The 19692-nt window shown below is 33.8% G+C and overlaps 1 protein-coding gene across 3 annotated transcripts in view; it reads left to right on the top strand.

The window, feature by feature from the left end:
* The window catches only part of ODF2L (outer dense fiber of sperm tails 2 like), a 50032-nt gene extending 30622 nt beyond the window's left edge, over positions 1–19410 (top strand). For 2 of the 3 annotated variants that reach the window (XM_075999711.1, XM_075999713.1), the window contains exons 11-16: positions 8559–8669; positions 10287–10391; positions 13830–13915; positions 13998–14160; positions 16456–16581; positions 18812–19410. In XM_075999711.1, the coding sequence (XP_075855826.1) occupies positions 8559–8669; positions 10287–10391; positions 13830–13915; positions 13998–14160; positions 16456–16581; positions 18812–18940 (720 nt within the window). In that variant the 3' untranslated portion in view covers positions 18941–19410. Of the gene's footprint in view, positions 1–8558; positions 8670–10286; positions 10392–12324; positions 12484–13829; positions 13916–13997; positions 14161–16455; positions 16582–18811 lie in introns of all 3 variants that reach the window. The other variant, XM_012747542.2, reaches the window with a different exon arrangement.
* Positions 19411–19692: the final 282 nt, after the last annotated feature.

Here is a 19692-nt window from a genome sequence, read left to right as displayed (position 1 = left end):
ACAATATGAACTTATGGTGCTTTTTTTTCTTTCTTTTTGAAAATTTCAATAGATTTATGGGATACAAGTGTTTTTTGTTACATGGATGAATTGTGTAATGTTGAAGTCAGGGCTTTTAGTGTACCTGTCACCATAATAGTGTACATTGTACCTAGTAGGTAATTTTTTTATTCCTCCCCCCCCCAGGAACCCACCTTCTTTCTTTCCAATGTTCATTATACCACTTTGTGACCATATATACCCATTGTTTAATTCCCACTTATAAGTGAGAACATGTGGTATTTGTTTTTCTATTCCTAAATTACTTCTTGTAGGATAATGGTTTCCATTTCCACCTAAGTTGTTCCAAAAGACATTTATTTCATTCTTTTTTTATGGCTGAGTAGTACTCCATGTTCTTTATCCACTCATCATTTGATGGGCACTTAGGTTGATTTCCTATCTTTGCATTTTGAATTATGCTGTGATAAACATTCAGATGCAGGTGTCTTTTTGATATAATGACTTCTTTTCTTTTGGGTAGATACCAAGTAGTAGTATTGCTGGATCAAATAAGTCTACTGTTAGTTCTTTCAGGAATCTCCATACTGTTTCCCATTGAGGTTGCACTAATTTACAATGCCACCAGCAGCGTATAAGCATTCCCTTTTCACTGCATCTGTGCCAGCATCTATTGCTTTTTGACTTATGATTAATGGCCATTCTGACAGGGGTAAGGTGGTAAGTGCTCTTTTTACAGAGGTACAGTAATGACTATTATAATTGTTCTTTCACTACACAATCAAGTAATACATTTACAACTTTTTTCTTGTCCAGCTTTTTAATTTTTTCCAGAGTTTCCAAATAGCCTTCTTATTATACTCTGTCCTTATCATAGCCTTGTTTTTTTTTCTTGAAACTCTCATCGTATTTCTATTCTCTGAAGAACCTGTTTTCCCCAGATTTCTTCTACTTGAGGCCCTCTGTCTTCCTGTTTGAATCTGAACAGGTTGTTCTCTAGGCCTGCTGCCCAGATGCCATACTGGAACTTCCTTTGGGTGCTATCCTCGTTCTACTGTTTCCTGGATCCCACATTGTCTTTCTTATTCCTCATTTTGCTGGAATATATCTTCAAATAATCTTCCCTTAAAAAAGAAAAAAGAAAAAATGGGAAGTAAACATTAAAAGGTCTTAATCTACAAATACCTTTATTCTGCCCTCATTTTGATTGATGCTTTTAGCATCCTAGATTGAAAGTGATTTTCACTCAGAACTTTGAAGGCTTTGCTCCATTGTCTTCTAGCAGTCTGAGCTGCTGTTAGAGAAAATCTGTTGCCTGTTTGTTTCTTATTACTCTGTGAAATTTTTTAAATTTATCTTGAAATTTTCGAGAGATTCCCTTTATCTTTGGTGTTTTGAAATTTCACACATGTGTGGGTCTCTTCTCGATGGTGCTGAGGACTCTGTAGACACTGTGAATCCAAATTCTCATGTCCTTTTCCTTTTGAAAATTCTCTTGCATTATTTCTTTGGCAAAGCTCTTTCCCTGACACTTTCCATTTTCTCTTATCTGGGTGTACTACTAATTGTTGATTTGTAGATCTCTTGGATTAATACTTTGTCTTCAATCTCTGGCTTTTATTAAATCTTTTGGAGATTTCCTTGGTAATCTTCTAATCTTTCTTTTAAATTTTTAATTTCCAGGAATATTTTAGTGTTTTCTGAATGTTCCTATCATCAAATATCTGAAGAAACCTGTAAGAATTGTTTTTTCAATTTTTTTTTTCAGTTTTCCAATGTATTTGTTTCTTCTTGGTTCATGTTTTCTTTACTTTTTTTTTTAAATTGAAAAAAAATGGATCTTTCTCTTTCATGTTGCTATCTTTCCCTAAGCTCTAGTGGTGACATTTAAGAATTTATAATTGAAACAATAGAAAAACCAGTGAGACAACAGAAAACCAATCTGGTTATGTGAATGGTTCTTCTTACTTGATTGGTTTCACTTTACTTCACCTTCCTCAGCTATTGAGAAACTAGCAATTTACCTGGCCCCTAAAAAAGTACCAAAACATATGCATCTTTGCTCTGGGTCACCAACACCATCCCTCTGTTCTAGTTTTCCCCACACAGGTAATTCAGTGTCTTTAGAGAAGAACCTTCCCTTTTTTGTTTCCTGGGAGGTAAACTCCTAATTCAGGTGTTCTGCTTTGAGTGTGTCAGAGGGGAGTGGGAGGGCAGTGGTGGTCAGCTGTTCTTTTCACAGGGTTTGAGTTAATCCTTTTCAACCTCAGTTTGTCACTCTCACCCTCAGCCCTGCGCCTCTCTGGATTCTGCACTTCCTCTCTGGATTCTGAACTTCCTCCTTAGCTGAATCCATTACTGCTTCACTAATCAGTCATCAGTTGTCCAGAAGCATTAAATATTTTGTCTTTTGATGGCCCCTGGTCTGTTCTCTTTATTAAGTGGACTTATAAACATTTTTATTCCTTTATATTAGTTTGGTCTTCAGAAGGAAGAGAGATAAACAAATGTGGTTAGTCCTCCAACAGAAGGTGCTTTAATTTTATTTAAACCTAGGAAGTTTTCTCTGATTAAGCATGTGACTAACCTTTCCCCCATTTTTTACTCTGTTTTATTCTTTATATGGTTTACATGTAGAAGTTTATTGTACTTGGTTTGTTTGTGTAATTTGTCTCTCCCTGATGGCTATCCTTACCCCTATCCACACACCAGGGCCATGGATTATATTTTATCCTCTCATTATATCTAGTGCCTAGTATTGTGTCTGGAATATAAATTTAGTAAATGTGGAGAATAACAACACTAATGGCTGCTATTTATCAATTACCTTTAAATATAAGAGGCACTTTAATAAGTACTTTACATCTTTTACTTCTAATTCTCATATCAATACAAAATAAAGATATTTTTCTCAATTATGGATGAAGACATTAAAGCTCACAGAGGTTAAATAACTTGCACAAGATCACACAGCTAGTTTAGTGGAAGAGCCAAGATTAGAATTTGGAAGAAGAATGGAAGAAAATACTGGATACAATCTTGTTTACATCTTATAATTGCAAATTTGGTTTGTCTCATCTTTTAAATTACGTAACATTTGCCAGAAATTTTATTGGAAATTTCCAGAAAACAGAACACACTAATAATTCTAGGGAAGTATCTTATGTTTCAGTAAGTCTTGTATTAATTAAGATTTAGCTTCACAATATATAAAGAAAACACAAATAAAGTGGTTTAAAAAGGATAGAGGTATGTGTTTATTATGTAAAAGAAATCCAGAGTTGACAGTTCAAAGCTGATATGGCATCAGAGTACTTAGCCTCCTTTTGGCCCTCTGCTCTGCCATTCTAGGTTATGACCCTCATTGTCATGATCCAGAATCATTGCTGGAGCTCCAGTCGTTATAGCCAAGTCACAAGCAACAGCTGGAGGAAAAAAGAATGCATCATCTCCCTTTAAAAAAAATGTCCTCCCTTTTAAAGAGACTTCCCCAAAGTCCAGTACAACTTGCCTCTTACTTATGTAGGCCCATGACCCCACCTAACTGCAAGGAAGACCAGGGAATGTAGCCTTCTAGTTATTCTGAGATCTAACCAAATATGAATACTCATTATTTCCTGCAGTTTTTTCATGTTTCCTGCATCTATTCCTATAGTTTTCCTATTCTTATACTTTGGAATGCTCTTTTTCTCACTATCCAAATTCTACTCTCCATTTAAAGTTCAGCTCAAATGCCACTTCCTCTCAGTCTTTTCGGTGAATCACTCCATATAAACTCCCATCTTTGTGTGCACGAGGTGCCCAGGGAGGGTGTGGCATATACTTAGTTCTGAATGAATATTTGTTGAATGAATGTTTTAAGTCATTTTATCTGTGAAGAAGAAGCAATTTTATTTATTATGTTTATTTACTTAATTTCCTTGTTATCCTTCAGAGAGGAAGGATTAGAAAGATATTCCATTAATTGTAAATCTAGTTTTTAATTATATGATAAAGGAATTTTAAATTACATAGACTATAAAAATCATTGAGTTAAAGTTTGTATCTTAACACATTCTATTAATAATTCAGAAGCATGTATTTTTTAATACAGTATTCTAGATTTTTGTTTAAAGAAAATATTTAGATGTGTTTGACATATGTTATTTTGGTATGAAATTGCTTAGATGTTTGTATTTTGTCACTTTTAATTACTTTAGAGTAATATTAGATTTTAAAGTTTCAAATAAAAAAGAAGCTGCTGCTATTACTTCCAAGGCCCAGAAACCTCCTCTATAAAAACAAAAAAAGCTTATTTGGAGAGTTATAAAGTTTTATTTGTTCATCGTAGAAAGTTGGAAAAACCGAAAAACACAAATGGATAAACTTTAAAAATCACCTGTAATCTCACAACTGAAAGATAACTAAAGTTAATATTTTAGCATATATATAATTTTTGATACTGTATGTAATATATATGCTACTTCCAGTTTTTTGCTATTATAAATAAAAAGTTAGATAGTTTCTTTCTGAGTCTTTTTTTGCACATCTATTGTAGGATAAATTTCTAGAAGTGGAATTATCTGGTCAAAAGAGAGACTCATTTTTAATATGGTTGTTATGTAATTATCCATCATAAATGTGTCTACTATATGTAAAAGGGTCCCTATACTTTTTCTAGCACTAGGCAAATAAAAGTACTAATTTAATCTTGTGGCTTTTAATACCATCTATATGCTGGGGACTCAAATTTATACCTGTAACCTAGACCTTGTCTCTGAATTCTAGATACATATTCTGCTGCCTACTTGACATCTCCACTTGTATATTTAATAGGTGTGTTAAAGTTATCATGTCTGAAATGGAGCTTTTGATATGCCCCAAAATAGTTCATCCTATAGTTTTCATCATCTCAGTTAATGGCAAATCATTCTTTCTCTCAGGGTTTTTGGAAATCCTTCTTCTAGTCTGTCAGCAAATCTACCTCAAATATATTCAGAATTTGACCACTTCTCACCAGTACTACCCTCTGTTATCCTGGTTCAGAGCCACCATCATTTCTCAGTTTTGCGATGATTACCTGACCATTCTTACTTCTGCCCTGGCCACTGCATTCAGTGTCGCAGGAGAGTAGTTCCTATAAAAACGTAAGTCAGAACATATCACTGTACTGCTCAGAGCACCCCGCAATGGTACCTTGGTTAAGAGAGTAGATACCTACAAGGCATTACACCACTTGGCTTTTCATTACCTGTCTGATCTCAACTCCTTCCACACTCCCCTTAGTTTTCTGTATTCCTACTACACTGGCCTTGTTGCTGTTTCCCCATAATTTGCTAGGCCTCCTCCCAGTGTTGCCTTTTTCCACAGGAATGCTCTTTCCTTAGTCACACTTCCTTTTAGTTTTTACTCAAAAGTCCCTCTCTCAAGAGGCCTTCTCTACCTTACCCCTACATGTCATTCCTGTCCTGATTTTGTGTGTTATATATTTTACTGCTTATTCTTTTGTCCATCTACCCTTATAGTATGTCAGCTTCTTGAAGGAAGGGATTGCTGTCTGTTTTGTTCACTACTGGAATTTTCAGTGCCTAGAGCATTTTTTAATGACTAGTGAACATATTGGTTCATATATTCATTGATCATTTATTAGGTGATTAACTGTGGAATTTCGAATCAAAAGTTTATTATATCTCAAACAAGAAGCAGTACAGTCAATCAAAGTATGTGCCTAAACTATCGACACTGTTTTGCCATCTTAATGGTAGCTTGCTTATGTCAGCAGTGAAGAAGCCTGGAGAGAGAGTGGCAATGACATCAAGAAGGGTGTTTTTCACAGCTTGTTGAGAATTAAATATTTTTCCTTGCAATAAATGGTCCAAAGCCTGGAAGAAGAGGCTGCTTAATCGCAAGCATCCTCATCATTTCATCCAGTTGCTTGCAGTAGACATCTGAAATGATTGACCAGGTTTCATGAAGTTGTCTGTAGTGGATAATACCAACGCTGGACCACAAAACAGACACCATCAGCTTTTTTATAAATGAATATTCAGTTTGGATTGTGTTTCAGTGCTTCATCTTTATCCAACCATTGTGTAGAATGCTTGCAATTGTCAAAAAGAATTCATTTTTCATCACCCATAACAATATGGTGTAGAAATGTTCGCATTTATGTCATGGCAACAAAAAAGGGCAAACTTCGAGACAGTTTCTCTTCTGATGCTCATTTAATTCATGCAGTACCCATCTATCTCTTTACCTTGCCAATCTGTTTCAAATGGTCCAATATTGTTGGAATAGTAACGTCAAACCTTGCTGCTAATTCACTCATAGGTTGAGATGAATTTGCTTCCACTACAGCTTTAGGCTCATCATTAGCCCTCTTGGTTGCAGATCACCCACACGGCTCATTTTCAAGATTAAAATCACCAGAAGGGAACTTCTCAAACCATCAATGTACTATGCGTTCCTTAGCTACATTCTTCTCAGACACTTCTTTGATATCTCAAGCTGTTTGCACTGCATCGGTTCCATGATGGAACTCATATTTGAAAATAATGTGAATTTTTGATTTATCCATGGTTTCACAGAAATTGCTCTAAAAAATTTGACAGATAATCATAAGCCAAGCCATGCTTTTGAAAGAATGAGGATGTACTTTCACAATAAAAATAAAACAGGAAGTGTCAAAGTGAAACATCATAGATATCAGCTGTCAAACTTAGTACTTAAGGAACTCTGACATTTCATACCTAATAACCTAATACATTTCTCCCTTTTTGAATACCTAGTCATTATCCTTTATATTTGCCTTTTGTCCTAATTAACATATAGTAACTCCTTATATTAGGGATATTAATCTTATATTTGTCATGATTTGCTATATTTTTTCACATTTTGCTTGCTTTAAACTTTTTTGGAGAGGCTATTAAATTTTGGAGATGTAATACATTTTACATATACATGTATTTTTTTGTGTAGCTTCTGTTGGGAGTGGTCTCACAGTTTGACACATCTTGCAATCAGAGACATTGACCATACATAAAAAAATAGATCCAGGCTATCTTTTCAAGATGATAGCACTTTGGAAGATGATAGCAATGTTACCCTTTGGAACAAAGGATAGGCATGCTTACTGCCAGTTATAAGACATCTGGGTTTCCTAAACTCAGGTTTATTCTTCTGTAATGCATCCCACTGTGTATGTGGTTGTTACCTGGCCTTTTTTATATTGCCTTATGGGAATTGGAGCTCAGAAAACTGACACAAGTGCTGATAGTCTTGCTACTCCTATTATTGTGAGTAATAAAGTCCTCTGTCTCTGACCCAAGAGTCTTGTGTCTTTTGCAACATCTATGAAACTGTGGTAAGCTAGCAAGGAGGGTAAAAATCTCAGATTCTTAACAGTTCTCCTTATCTTCTTTTGATTTATGCTTAATAGGGTTTTTGCTGTCCTAAAATCAAATACGGTTTTATCTGGATCTTCTTTGAAAATTTTTAAAATTTTATTTTTTATATTTAATCTTTAATTCATTTGGTGCTTCTTAAGTTTTGGGTTGAGGCAGATATTTAACCTGTTTTTTTCCTAATAGTTAAATAGCTGTCTTATACAATTTATTTAGTGATCTATGTTTTCTCCATTGATTTAAAAATCTAACCTTTATCATGTACTAAGTATAATTTTTAGAGTATTTTTATTTTTTTCTATCAACCTCTATATTCTTATATTAGTATCTCTTAATAATTTTAATTCTTTATACATTTTAATCAATAATAAATACTAAGATTCCCCACTTAGTATTCCTTTCAGAATTATATTAGTCTTTCCTATTTATTGTTCCATGAGTTTTTTTTTTTGTTTTTTTTGAGACAGAGTCTTGCTTTGTTGCCCAGGCTAGAGTGAGTGCCATGGCATCAGCCTAGCTCACAGCAACCTCAAACTCCTGGGCTCAAGCAATACTCCTGCCTCAGCCTCCCGAGTAGCTGGGACTACAGGCATGCACCACCATGCCCGGCTAATTTTTTCTATATATATTAGTTGGCCAATTAATTTCTTTCTATTTATAGTAGAGACGGGGTCTCGCTCTTGCTCAGGCTGGTTTCGAACTCCTGACCTTGAGCAATCTGCCCACCTCGGCCTCCCAGAGTGCTAGGATTACAGGCGTGAGCCACCGCGCCCGGCCATTCCATGAGTTTTAAATTAGTTTTGTTATATCTCCCCCTTTCCCATTTATTATACTTTTGGTTGAAATTATAAAGTTTTAAATTAATTTGGAAAAACCTGATATGTCCACAGTATTCATTCTTCCTACTTGGGAACATGGTCTATTTTCCACTTCTTTTTTTGTCAGTAAATTTTAAAAGTTTTAAAAATCATGTGTCCTATGTAAGTTTTATTAAGGTTATTCATAAGTAATAGTCAACTTTTGAAATTCCTACATTTTAGATGATAATTGTATATAATAAAAAATAATTATTTTATTAACTTTATTGATAAATGAATTACTTTTCATAATTCAATAAAACTGGAGTATAAATGTATTCTAATGACTCATAAAATCTATTTCTATATTCCTTGCTAGGCTACACTTGCTGCTTTGAAAGATGAGGTGGTTTCTGTTGAAAATGAACTCTTAGAATTGCAAGAAGTAGAAAAACAACAGAAAACCCTCATGGAAGTATATAAAACTCAGGTGACCACTGTATTTATTTTAGTGTTTATTCAAATTGGTAGACAGTTTGTAACACTGTATTTATTTGCAGTCTAAATAAGCAGAACTGAAGAGAAGTAGAGCTCTTGTTTTGTGATATGATATGTCCCAAACATTTAAAGTCCCAAATACCTTTATTTTTTTATTTTTTTGAGACAGAGTCTTGCTTTGTTGCCCGGGCTAGAGGGAGTGCCATGGCATCAGCCTAGCTCACAGCAACCTCAAACTCCTGGGCTCAAGCAATACTCCTGCCTCAGCCTTCCGAGTAGCTGGGACTACAGGCATGTGCCACCATGCCCGGCTAATTTTTTCTATATATATTAGTTGGTCAATTAATTTCTTTCTATTTATAGTAGAGACGAGGTCTGAGGTCTCGCTCTTGTTCAGGCTAATTTCGAACTCCTGACCTGGAGCAATCTGCTCGCCTCGGCCTCCCAGAGAGCTAGGATTACGGGCGTGAGCCACCACGCCCGGCCCCAAATACCTTTATAAATAAATAATTCTAAAATAAAATAAAAATAGATGATTCTGCCAATTCCTGATTCAAACACTGCCTGTGGATATATTCGATATTCCTAAAAGTAGATTTAAAATTAATTACACAGGCGTAATGTGAACCTTATTATATTATTGTTAATCTTAGTTATATGTGTTTGTCATCTTGTATATTTAATGGTATTGATTTAGATTAATGACTTCCTTCTAGGGTCATTAAAACCCAATACTCCCCTTTTCTCAATAAAGTATAATTCAAATTTATTCACACGAAAGACCTAGAAAAGAACATATGACAATATATATGAAATAGAGCATGTGTTCAGTAGTAATTTATAGAAAAGCTTTATGTTCTGGAAATGTAGTGTTCAAGAAAAAAACTTTATGAAAAAGATGGAACTTTTATAGGCCCTTGTATGGTAGATAACTAACTGGTCAGTAAGAGAAAGTTGGAATTAAAGAATAGTAAACTAAGGGTAAGAACTTAAGGGGGGCAGGCAAAGTTTAGGCAAGTAGGAAGGGGCTGCATCTGGATGGAATAGATGGGAAAATGGAGTTGAGACATCCGTTAGAATATTTTAGTCATCCAGGTCTGGAGTAAGACTGGAAGCTGTGGGACCTGTTATTGAGCCTGTCATCAGGGTCTGCCAGCTGGTTGGTTGGGTTTAATCCCATAGTAGGAACACTGTGGATGAGTTACTATATTTTAGGTGCTGAGCCTTATATAAAGCACACAGATATTTTTTGAGTGAATTTTGTTTTGGTGGGAAAAATAATTGAAATGGGAATTAATTTGGATCAGAGACTAATTCTTTAAAGTGACATTGCCCTGGAAATGACAATTTCTGTAGTTTTCAGAGCTCAAATGAAGAGTCTAGAAGTATTGATGGGAAAAGACCCGTACATTGTAAAAGAATTATGGATAAGTGTAGGGCCCTGAGTGATTCTGTATTCAAAGAAGGAATAACATTGGATACCTACCGAGGGTATTGTTTGGAAAATAATGATTTGTTTAAAATGAAAATTTAAATTTTAGATTTTTATTTCATGTCATGGTTCTAATAATAAAATAATATATATTGGTCTAATAATATTTATTTTCAGGTACAAAAGTTGCAAGAAGCAGCTGAAATGGTGAAAAGCAGATGTGAAAATTTGCTACATGAAAATAACCTAATAACAAAAAACAAAAATAAAAAGTTAGGGAAGGTAGGTTTGGAATTTGAAATAATAAAATATATGTTTTTTGATTTTTTTAATATTAATATTATACAAATCCTTTCATTTTGATCATTTTCTCTAGTTCATACGTAGGAAAATTCTGTTTATAATCTCTGTAGGAGTTTGTTTTCTGAGGAAATAATGTTTCTTTCAGGCTTGAAATGTTTGCGTGAATGTTTGTTCATTTTTTCGTTAACATTTGGGAAATAGCATAAATGTTTAATTTTTCTGATACAAGAACAGACTTAAATATAATAGCTCAAAAAATGATTATCACTGAGCTTCATCAACCATAAGTGTACAAACTTGAAAACCTCTCATTTTTAATCTCACCTTTTTTTCCTGGTTGTAAATCTTTTGTGTCTAAAAATGCAAAGTCAGTATTTCTCTGCTAAATGCATTTTTGGAAGAAAAATAGTATCTTTAAAAAAAATCATTTCCTTTTATTCACCCTATTGCAACAGAATGAAGGGAAGGCCAGTATTGGCAAGTTATGGTGTTTGTGTGAATATTTTTAAGTTTTTAAATGAAACCGCATCCTTTTTTGGGTTTTCATGTTGTTTTGGTAAGGAAGCAGTGAAAGTTGTAGGATTCTGATTTCTGGCTGGAGAGGTCATGGGATGTTAGTGGTCAGTTCCAACTGAGTGTGATGAGGTTACTGTCTCTGGATTGTTCCCATGTCTTGGGATTGGGAAGTCAGAGCGAGGCACCGGTGTGAAGGGGAGGTCAGCCAGAGCGCCATCCTCCAGTCAAACAGACACTAAGACAGCCCACTGAATGCACAGCTTACCACTTGCGTAGAATGATTCTCCACCTATTTTTAGAGGGCCAGAGAAGAAACCCTTTCATGTTTTTTGGTCTCTTTTTCTCATGAGACATACCAATGCAAATGTCTCCTTTTTTAGGCATCATTATAAATCAAAGCCTATTCTAAAACCCAGTTCAAAAGGTGGAAAGGGCCAGAACCTGCGTTTTTCAGATTCTGTGAGGTTAATGTTTTCTTACTCGTATTTTACCAGAAAAGTAATGTTTTTAAATGAAAATTTTCTTTTTCTTTTTCTACTGTTTTAAGCCTCCTAGTTTTCTCATGGGCTCATAGATATTTTGGGGACACAAAGGTATGCTTTGTTCTGGTTTTATCTTTTGTGATCAAGAATGCCAGATGTTGCACAAAATCATAGGTGTTCCTGTCTCAGGGAGAGTCTGGCTCTTGTTTTTCTTCCTTATGAACACCTTAAATGCCATGTCTGGCTATTTTTTCTCAATTAGCACTGCAAGTGTTTCTTAAGATTGTTCTCGTCACATATTCACAGAGGTGCTACAATGAGTAACTGCAGCAGCTACATGAGGTTAATACAGATGAAATCAGAGAGATTTGTTCATAGTAACATTAATGATCAAATTACAGTCAAGTGAGAACTGATGATACTAGTTATTTTGAAATCATATACAGTAAATCCCAGCAATCTGGGCTAACATGAGTGAAGGAAGGCTGCTCTAATAAGTATCTGAATTATAAGACTGAATGGCTAAAAGTGACAATTCTTTTGGAGTTGATAGTTGAACAGTAGAAAACTATACCAGCTTTATTAATAATAATATCCTTGCTTGAATGTAATGACAGGATTGAAATAGTTTGCTTTCCTAAACAGGTTAGACATTCTCCCTGTCAGCTAATATTAGTGTATTTATGTGCTTAACAAACTCTTTGAAAACTGAAGTCTATTGCACTTTTTAATTATATGTTCTTACTTAGCAACATTTAATATTTATTCATATTTATTTGGCTAGATCTTTTTGTTTAAAACCATTATACCTAAAATACTTATTATGTTGCAAGCATATGTAGTATTGAAGATAGTAAAAATATTAATGCTGAATGTGTGATCTTGCACTTATTTCCCCTAATGCCACAACTCAGATGAGAGACCAGATGGAGTCTCATCTGGAGAAGTTAAAGCATGTCCGTGATTCCTTGACGGCAGCTGAGCGGAGGCTTCACAAGTATCAGGAGAATTTGCAGCGCTGCAAGGGGAAGTGTGCAGACCAGGAACACACCATTAGGGAGCTGCAGGGCCAGGTGTCCAACGGTCATTCTGAATTTTGCTAGATGTGTTAAAGGAGTGCTTTGGAATGATTTCACCAGTTGAGGGCACTCATGTCAGGGCTTGATATTTTTATTCCCGTCTGTATCAGTTGATAAAACATCATTTTCATGCAGATACTATGATATTATTTTGCAAGCTATTCTTTTAGTATTTTCTGGTGAAAAGTTGGAAATTAAAATTGCTAATTTAGTTTATTCACGCAAATCTATATTTAGGTATTGGAGGATATGGTAATAGCATGAGAGAAGGAGCAACGCTGTGCTTACGTGTATGTATATTTCTTAATGTCAGGGTTAGGTAAATTATTGTAATGTACCTTACACAAATTAGAATTTATTTTAATTAGAATTGTACCTCAAGTTTATTGGAATTACTTTTTTTTTTTTTTTCAATTTATACTTTCTTTACTCCATCAGAATAGGGATCATGTGGGTCCTGTTAATCACTACATAGCCATCTCACTACATAACCATCTCCTAGCCCAATGCCTGGCACATAATAAGCATTCAACAAGTACTTTTTGAATTAATGAATTTTTTTTCAAAGCAGTAGTCCAAGGGTGGTGGACTTTTTCTTTACTTGCAGGACAGTTTTAGGAAGGATTCCCTGTCTTCCAAATATAATCTGGATTTCAATTTTGAAATACATCCTATTTTTAAAAACATGCTGACAAGATTTTTGTGAATTTAAATTCCTGAGAAGAGATTTTTCTAGGAGAATGTCAGATTACCTAAATGACTATTAATAATTGAAATTATGAGAAAAGATTATTTCTATTATCAAAGCTTCTTCAACTATTTAAATTAGCTTTGCAGCAATGGGAAGAATATTCTGACTTAGCTTAGGCAAATGTGTTTGTGGTTGATTTGCTTCATATTGCTTCTCACAAAAATACGGTTTTTTACTTATAATTACAACTTCACAGATATTCAATTATCAATCAGTATTTTTAGGTGAAATGGAAAACTTTAAGAGAAACTCTAAGTATCATACCCACAATAGGAGATTAATACTGTTTAAAATTTTATATTTTGACTTAACAAAATAAGTGTCCTACTTCAATAAAACATCATTCAAAATGTTTTAATATCATACATTGTCCAGAAAATTTTTCAGTTGATGATTTTCCAACATAGGCAACATAGCTTTTTAATCCTTAACCAGGACTTTAAGAACTTGTATTTTAACAACGTAATATTTCTTGGTGTCTTTCTGTGTAAGACTGATAATATTTAAACCTTCTTATTTCCTCTGATTGTTCTAACAATACATTATGTAGATTTCTTTGGAAGGTGATTATAAAAACTTTTTTTCATAGATTGATGGAAATCATAATCTTTTGATGAAGCTTTCTCTGGAAGAGGAAAATTATCTTATTCAGTTGAAGTGTGAAAACCTTAAACAGTAAGTATTAAATTGACTTAAAACTGGTGCTACATTTTCCTGTACACACTATAATTTTAAAATATATGTTTTCTGTAAAAAGGAAATTAGAACAGATGGATGCAGAAAATAAAGAGCTTGAAAAGAAGCTGGCAAACCAAGAAGAATGTCTTAAGCACAGCAATCTTAAGTTTAAAGAGAAATCTGCAGAATATATAGCATTGGCCAGGCAACTAGAAGCTGCTTTACAAGAAGGCAGACAAAAGGTATGGATAGCCTATATTTAGCAACTTTTTAATTAGTTTACCAAAGAGTTGTCTTTTTAAACAGACAATATTTCTTCTTGCCAAACCAACAGTTATTGTTTTTATCCTGATGACAGGGTGGAGGGAGCAATTACATTTTTGTTCTTTACCTATTTTCCCTTTCAAGCAAAGCATTTACATTACTGAGCCAGAGTTATTTCACTAGATAAATGGTGATGTGGCAGGGTAAAGGGCAGAGATGGAAGATACTTTGAAGGCGTAACCCTCTCCTCCCCCCAACTTTTTTTAAAATATAAAACGAAATTGAATGTACAAATAATTGACAACTTTGATCTGGATCTGGTGAGCTGTGAGGTGCACATTTCTTTTGTCAAATATTGTTACATAAATAAATGCATGCAAAATTAAATTCCAGTTAAATCCAACAGGTTAGCATTCAGTGAATACCTTCCCTGTATCAGGTACTCTGATAGTGCTTAAGATGCACAGATGAATAAGGCCTGGCCTTGGCTCTCAGGACACTCAATTTAGTGGGGAGGAACATGTGAACAACAAATGTCTTGCTACATATATGTGCTGTAATAGAGGGGTGGGCTCAAGGTACACCAGAGAAAGTGGTTATTTCAAGCTAGAGGTGATAGGCAGTGATTCAGGAAGATCTCAAAGAAGAGGTAAATGAATCAATTTGAAAATCTAATCTTGAAAAGATATAAGGTGGGCTTTGGAGTCTAACAGGAACCAAATTTAAATTCTGGCTTTGATACATTGTACCCTGACCCAAGGCAAGCTGCTTCCCTTAACTTTAGTCTCTTAATCTGTAAAATGGGAATGATGAGTTTCCTCACAGGACTGAGTGATGTTAAAAAGCAATCATTTATATTCTGAGAACTCTCAGACGTGTATCTCTATCCCGACCTCTCTCCTCCCTGAAATCCGAGCTCATATATTCTACCACTTACTTGGCATCTTCACTTAATGTAGGCGTTTCAAACTTAATATGTTCAAAACCAAATTCTGAATCACTCTCTCTAAACTCTCTTCAACTTGTGGTCTTCCTAAAGCCCATTAATGACAATTGCATAAAAGTTAGAAAAAATCTGGTGAAATGTGGCTCTTATATCACAAGTTTCACACATATATTTTGATTTTCTTAAACTCTGGGAAACAAATTTAAACTGATTTTGAGAGACACATAATTGAATAAAATCTAAATAACGAAATATACTGCCAATGGTCAAAATATAATACAGATTTCACAGCCCCACCTACCTTTCGGAGGAAAATAAGAAGTGACTTTATCTGAGGTTCAGCCTAAATGGACTTTGCAATTACCATGTGCTCTCAGATTCCTTTCCAAAAGGAAGAGTTCAGAGTTGCCAGAGGATTTTCTGCCCTCTCCTTTCTCTCTTGCTGTAGTGGAATTTGGGGCTGTCTCTAGTTTCTGCTCACATGAGGAATCCTATTACTACCTGTCACCATTGCCCACATGGAGGTTATAGTGCCAAGGGCATGGATGTTTGTCCTGAGGGCCCTTCCTTCCACAGCTTCAGATCCTATTAGTGTCCCTCACTCGCAATTGCCCTTGTAATATGTACAGAAGAAATGTTTGTAAATAACTTTATAATGATCTAGAACTGGTCCATAGGTATTAGTTTAGAGTCCTTCCACTAGCTCCTTGCTCCTGGTCTAGTCCCTCCCCCTTCTCTCATTCTCAGGGCTCCAGCCCAACATTTTTACCAGTAGGTTCCCACATGTCTGAATCCTTGGGTAAATACAACTAAGCTAGACTTTCTGCTAAAATAAGTGATCAGAGAAATATGAAAACTAATATTCAGATTTCTTTGGAAGTGAATGAATGAAAAACCAATCTGTGTGTATAATGTGTACATCACTCCCTTAATTCTATCCATCCTAAGTGTGTAATCAGCATTTAATGAGAACTTTCTATGTTCTGCCACTGCTCTAGATACCATGGTGAATATAAAAACTATGAAAAATGGCAGTTGGCCTCAGTATGTTTTAAAAATACACTGTTGGGGAAAATACCTACCTAAGTAACAAAGCAGTGAAAATGTTTACATCTCTTCCATCTCAAGCTAATTTTGCATATATTTATACTGCAAACATAAGTATAGTACATGTGCTTCTTCAAGATAGAACATTTTAAAACATTTTCTAATGAAATTGTCTAACGTCCAGTTAATATCTGTTTGGACAAAAGAGGTACAGCATAACCATGTCAAAGCTTTCAAGAAACCACATTTAGTTATTTTGCTCTTTTAATAAAAATTACAGGTTTCTGAAGAAATAGAGAAAATGTCATCTAGAGAGAGGGCTTTACAAATTAAAATATTAGATCTGGAAACTGAGCTTAGAAAGAAAAATGAAGAGCAAAATCAACTTGTTTGCAAAATGAACAGTGTAAGTATTAGTATGGCTTAATGTATTATCATAAAAAATAAATTAGATTTTAACATGCTTACTGTGTAAAGTACAAAGTGAGAGGAATCAAGGCTATTGCTTTACCGATAATATTAAAAATAACAATATACTACATAAAAAATAAAAATGTCAGGATATGCCAAAGAATTTATTATCTGTCCTCCTTGGTAGCATCTACTGTATTGCTCCTAAATCACATCAGGCCCTTTCCTTGCTTTTGTATGACAGGTGGTTAATAAAAGTTACAAGTATACTTAATTTCTTCTTGGTATGAATTTTTCATTTTTTAAAGATAAACACAATTTATTATTATGAATTAGATTTTTATATCTGTCTTGAATAATGAATATTATATTTTAGAAAGTTATAATTTGTTGTTAAATAAATATTCAGTATTGTTATATCTGCATGTGAGATGGATGCTTTGATCAACTCAGCCATGAAATGAGAATACCAAATTGGTTGTGTTTAATTAGTATTCTAATGTTCTCTTCCTGAATATTCATGAAATTGTCAATTGGCATAAGATATTCTGAAAATAAGCATTAGTTGTGATTAAATTACTTAATCACTATCTACTTAATGACATAGTAAATAATGATATTTCTTTTTTTCAGAAGTCAAAGGCTCCATGAAAACTATTTTTCATTCCTAAGTGTCTAAAAACTTGAAAACAAAAGTGAGATGATTTTTGGCAAGCACTATTTAATTTTATTTCTATCAAAATAGTGAAATTTAATCAGAACATTTATCACTTTTAATAGGTCTTCCCTTTATTTCTAATTTTTTTTTTTTTTACTCACCATCAGCGTTTCTGAGAATGTAAAGTATGTGTGATGTTCTTTGTGTAATTGAAACTTTTGAAAAAATAAATAAACTAAAATGAGGTAGGTTTTGCTGTGTCCCCAATACTTGGCTAAAGCTACTAAAATAGGTTTAAGATCAGATGTTTTGTTAAACCTGATAATTTTTGCACTAGTAAAAATCTAGAATTCTAAGCATATGTTTAGACTTGCTGAAAAATGAATTTATGTGTTCTGTGACTTCCAGAGGACAGTTCAGTGGGCAGTTGGGTATTTATGTGCCTGCGTTAGCCCCAATTGAATTGTAAGCATTCTGAGAGCGTGTCCCCTAGTTGACTGTATCTCTGGTGGGTTTTTTTTTTTTTTTTTATGTGATCTTTTTTAAATTTTTTTTTATTTTAGTGTATTATGGGGTACGTTCCCTGCCTGCCTGCAGGCCTTTTTGTATTTTCTGCCCAACTACTCTAATTGGGGGCAGAGTGGATGCACAGGTCTGAGGATGTCTTTGAAGTCTTATGTATTATCCTAAAATCCATTCACATTTTACATTCTACCCTCCAGGATAACTGTGTGTCACTTTTTATCTCTGTAAATTGTTGAGTTAAACTGATGCTCCAGAGACATTGGCTATATTCATTCTGTGACTGTGTGTAGCCAGCCCTCTCTAGCCCATTGCCTCGTATGGCCCCACTTCACCTCATGGTCATTGCTCAATTTCAGAAGGTATCAGGTGTTATTGAACACCTAATATAGGGGCATAAAAGATCTCTCTTCTCAAGATGCTTACACTTTAGTGGGAACTAGGTGGCATTTGCAACCTGTCTTTATTTAATGCATTTTCAGTGAACAGATCTACTTAGGAATTTATATGCAACTGAAGTTAAAAAAATGTATTGGGCTTTTATGTTTTTTCCTCACAGCACATCTGTAATATTAAGAGTTCTTTTTTATTTTTTAAAGGATTCTAAGAATAAAATGTTCACATTATCAAAACTAGAATTCTGTCATTTTTTAATACAGCAAAGATCATTCTTATGGTATAAAATATGAATTTTGAGGCAGAGAAAATGGCAAAAACTAGTATGAAAATATATCATGTTAAATATAATGGAAATTATGACAATTTTAAATAAAAGCTCTTTATTAAGTTAATCATGTTAGATATGTAATCATTTGGGGCCAAGTGTATTACAATAAACTTTTTCATAATAGAGATCAACCATGTATGTGCTTTAATCTTTAAAGAAGAGTGAGCACTAAGAATGACCACATCAAATACGAGGATTCTTTCTTTCAAAAAATTAAAAATAATCTATTCAGTTATTGTATATATATTTTATACTATGACTCTTATCCTTTGATTTGAATGCATTATTGATTATCTGTATTTCTCTTTTTTCATTTAGAAAGCACAGCATCAGGAAGTGTGTTTGAAAGAAATACAACATAGTCTTGAGAAGTCGGAAAATCAAAATGAGAGTATTAAGAATTATTTACAGTTTCTTAAAACTTCTTATGTAACAATGTTTGGATAAATTGTCAAATTTATTTTCTATAAGCAGTAGATTTTATTATGAGTCTAAAATGTGATTAGGTAAAAAATAAATAAATATACTACCAGTTGCTATATTTTATGATTTATGGGTGGTAACATTAGAGTTTTTATATAAAGATTTTTGAAACATAATTTATTATCTTATTGAAACTTTAAAACAAGATAGCTGTTATCCTTTTTGCTGGATAATTCTCATTTAGCTCTGGTTTAATTCCTTTTTAAATTATATTGATTTTTAGAACATTTCTCTCTCTCTCTCTCTGTCTCTCGCTCGCTGTCTCACACACACACACAAGTCAGATTCATTCTTTGTGATGTCTGTAGCCATGATTCAAGTGAATTTGTAATGAATCTAGGTCAATTGTGAGCCAAATACATGATTTTAAATAATGTATATAATTGTTTTATATTGTGGTGCTATATAAATATAATAAAGGAAAATATTCTGAATTTTACTTTTTAATAATGGTATAATTACATACTTTCTAAAGATACCAAAGGTCTTAATATATTTAATATTGCTTCAAGTATATGCAGAGTTGCCATTATAATTTCTGTTAGGTTTTAAATATAAAATTTTGAGTCATAGCTATTAAATGCCAACTGACAGTAACAGATGAAATCATGTTGTCAGGCATTGTTTCTTTATAAAGAATAGCCTTTCAGGCTGTCCTTTGAATTCATGTTCTCTTTTGTTCACTTATGTTAGTGATCATCTGATACTATTGTAGA

Source organism: Microcebus murinus, chromosome 2 (assembly GCF_040939455.1).
Source record: "Microcebus murinus isolate Inina chromosome 2, M.murinus_Inina_mat1.0, whole genome shotgun sequence".
In the NCBI taxonomy this organism is placed as follows: Eukaryota; Metazoa; Chordata; class Mammalia; order Primates; family Cheirogaleidae; genus Microcebus; species Microcebus murinus.
The sequence above is the reverse complement of the archived record's forward strand: the minus strand, read 5'-3'. Positions and strand labels throughout refer to the sequence as shown.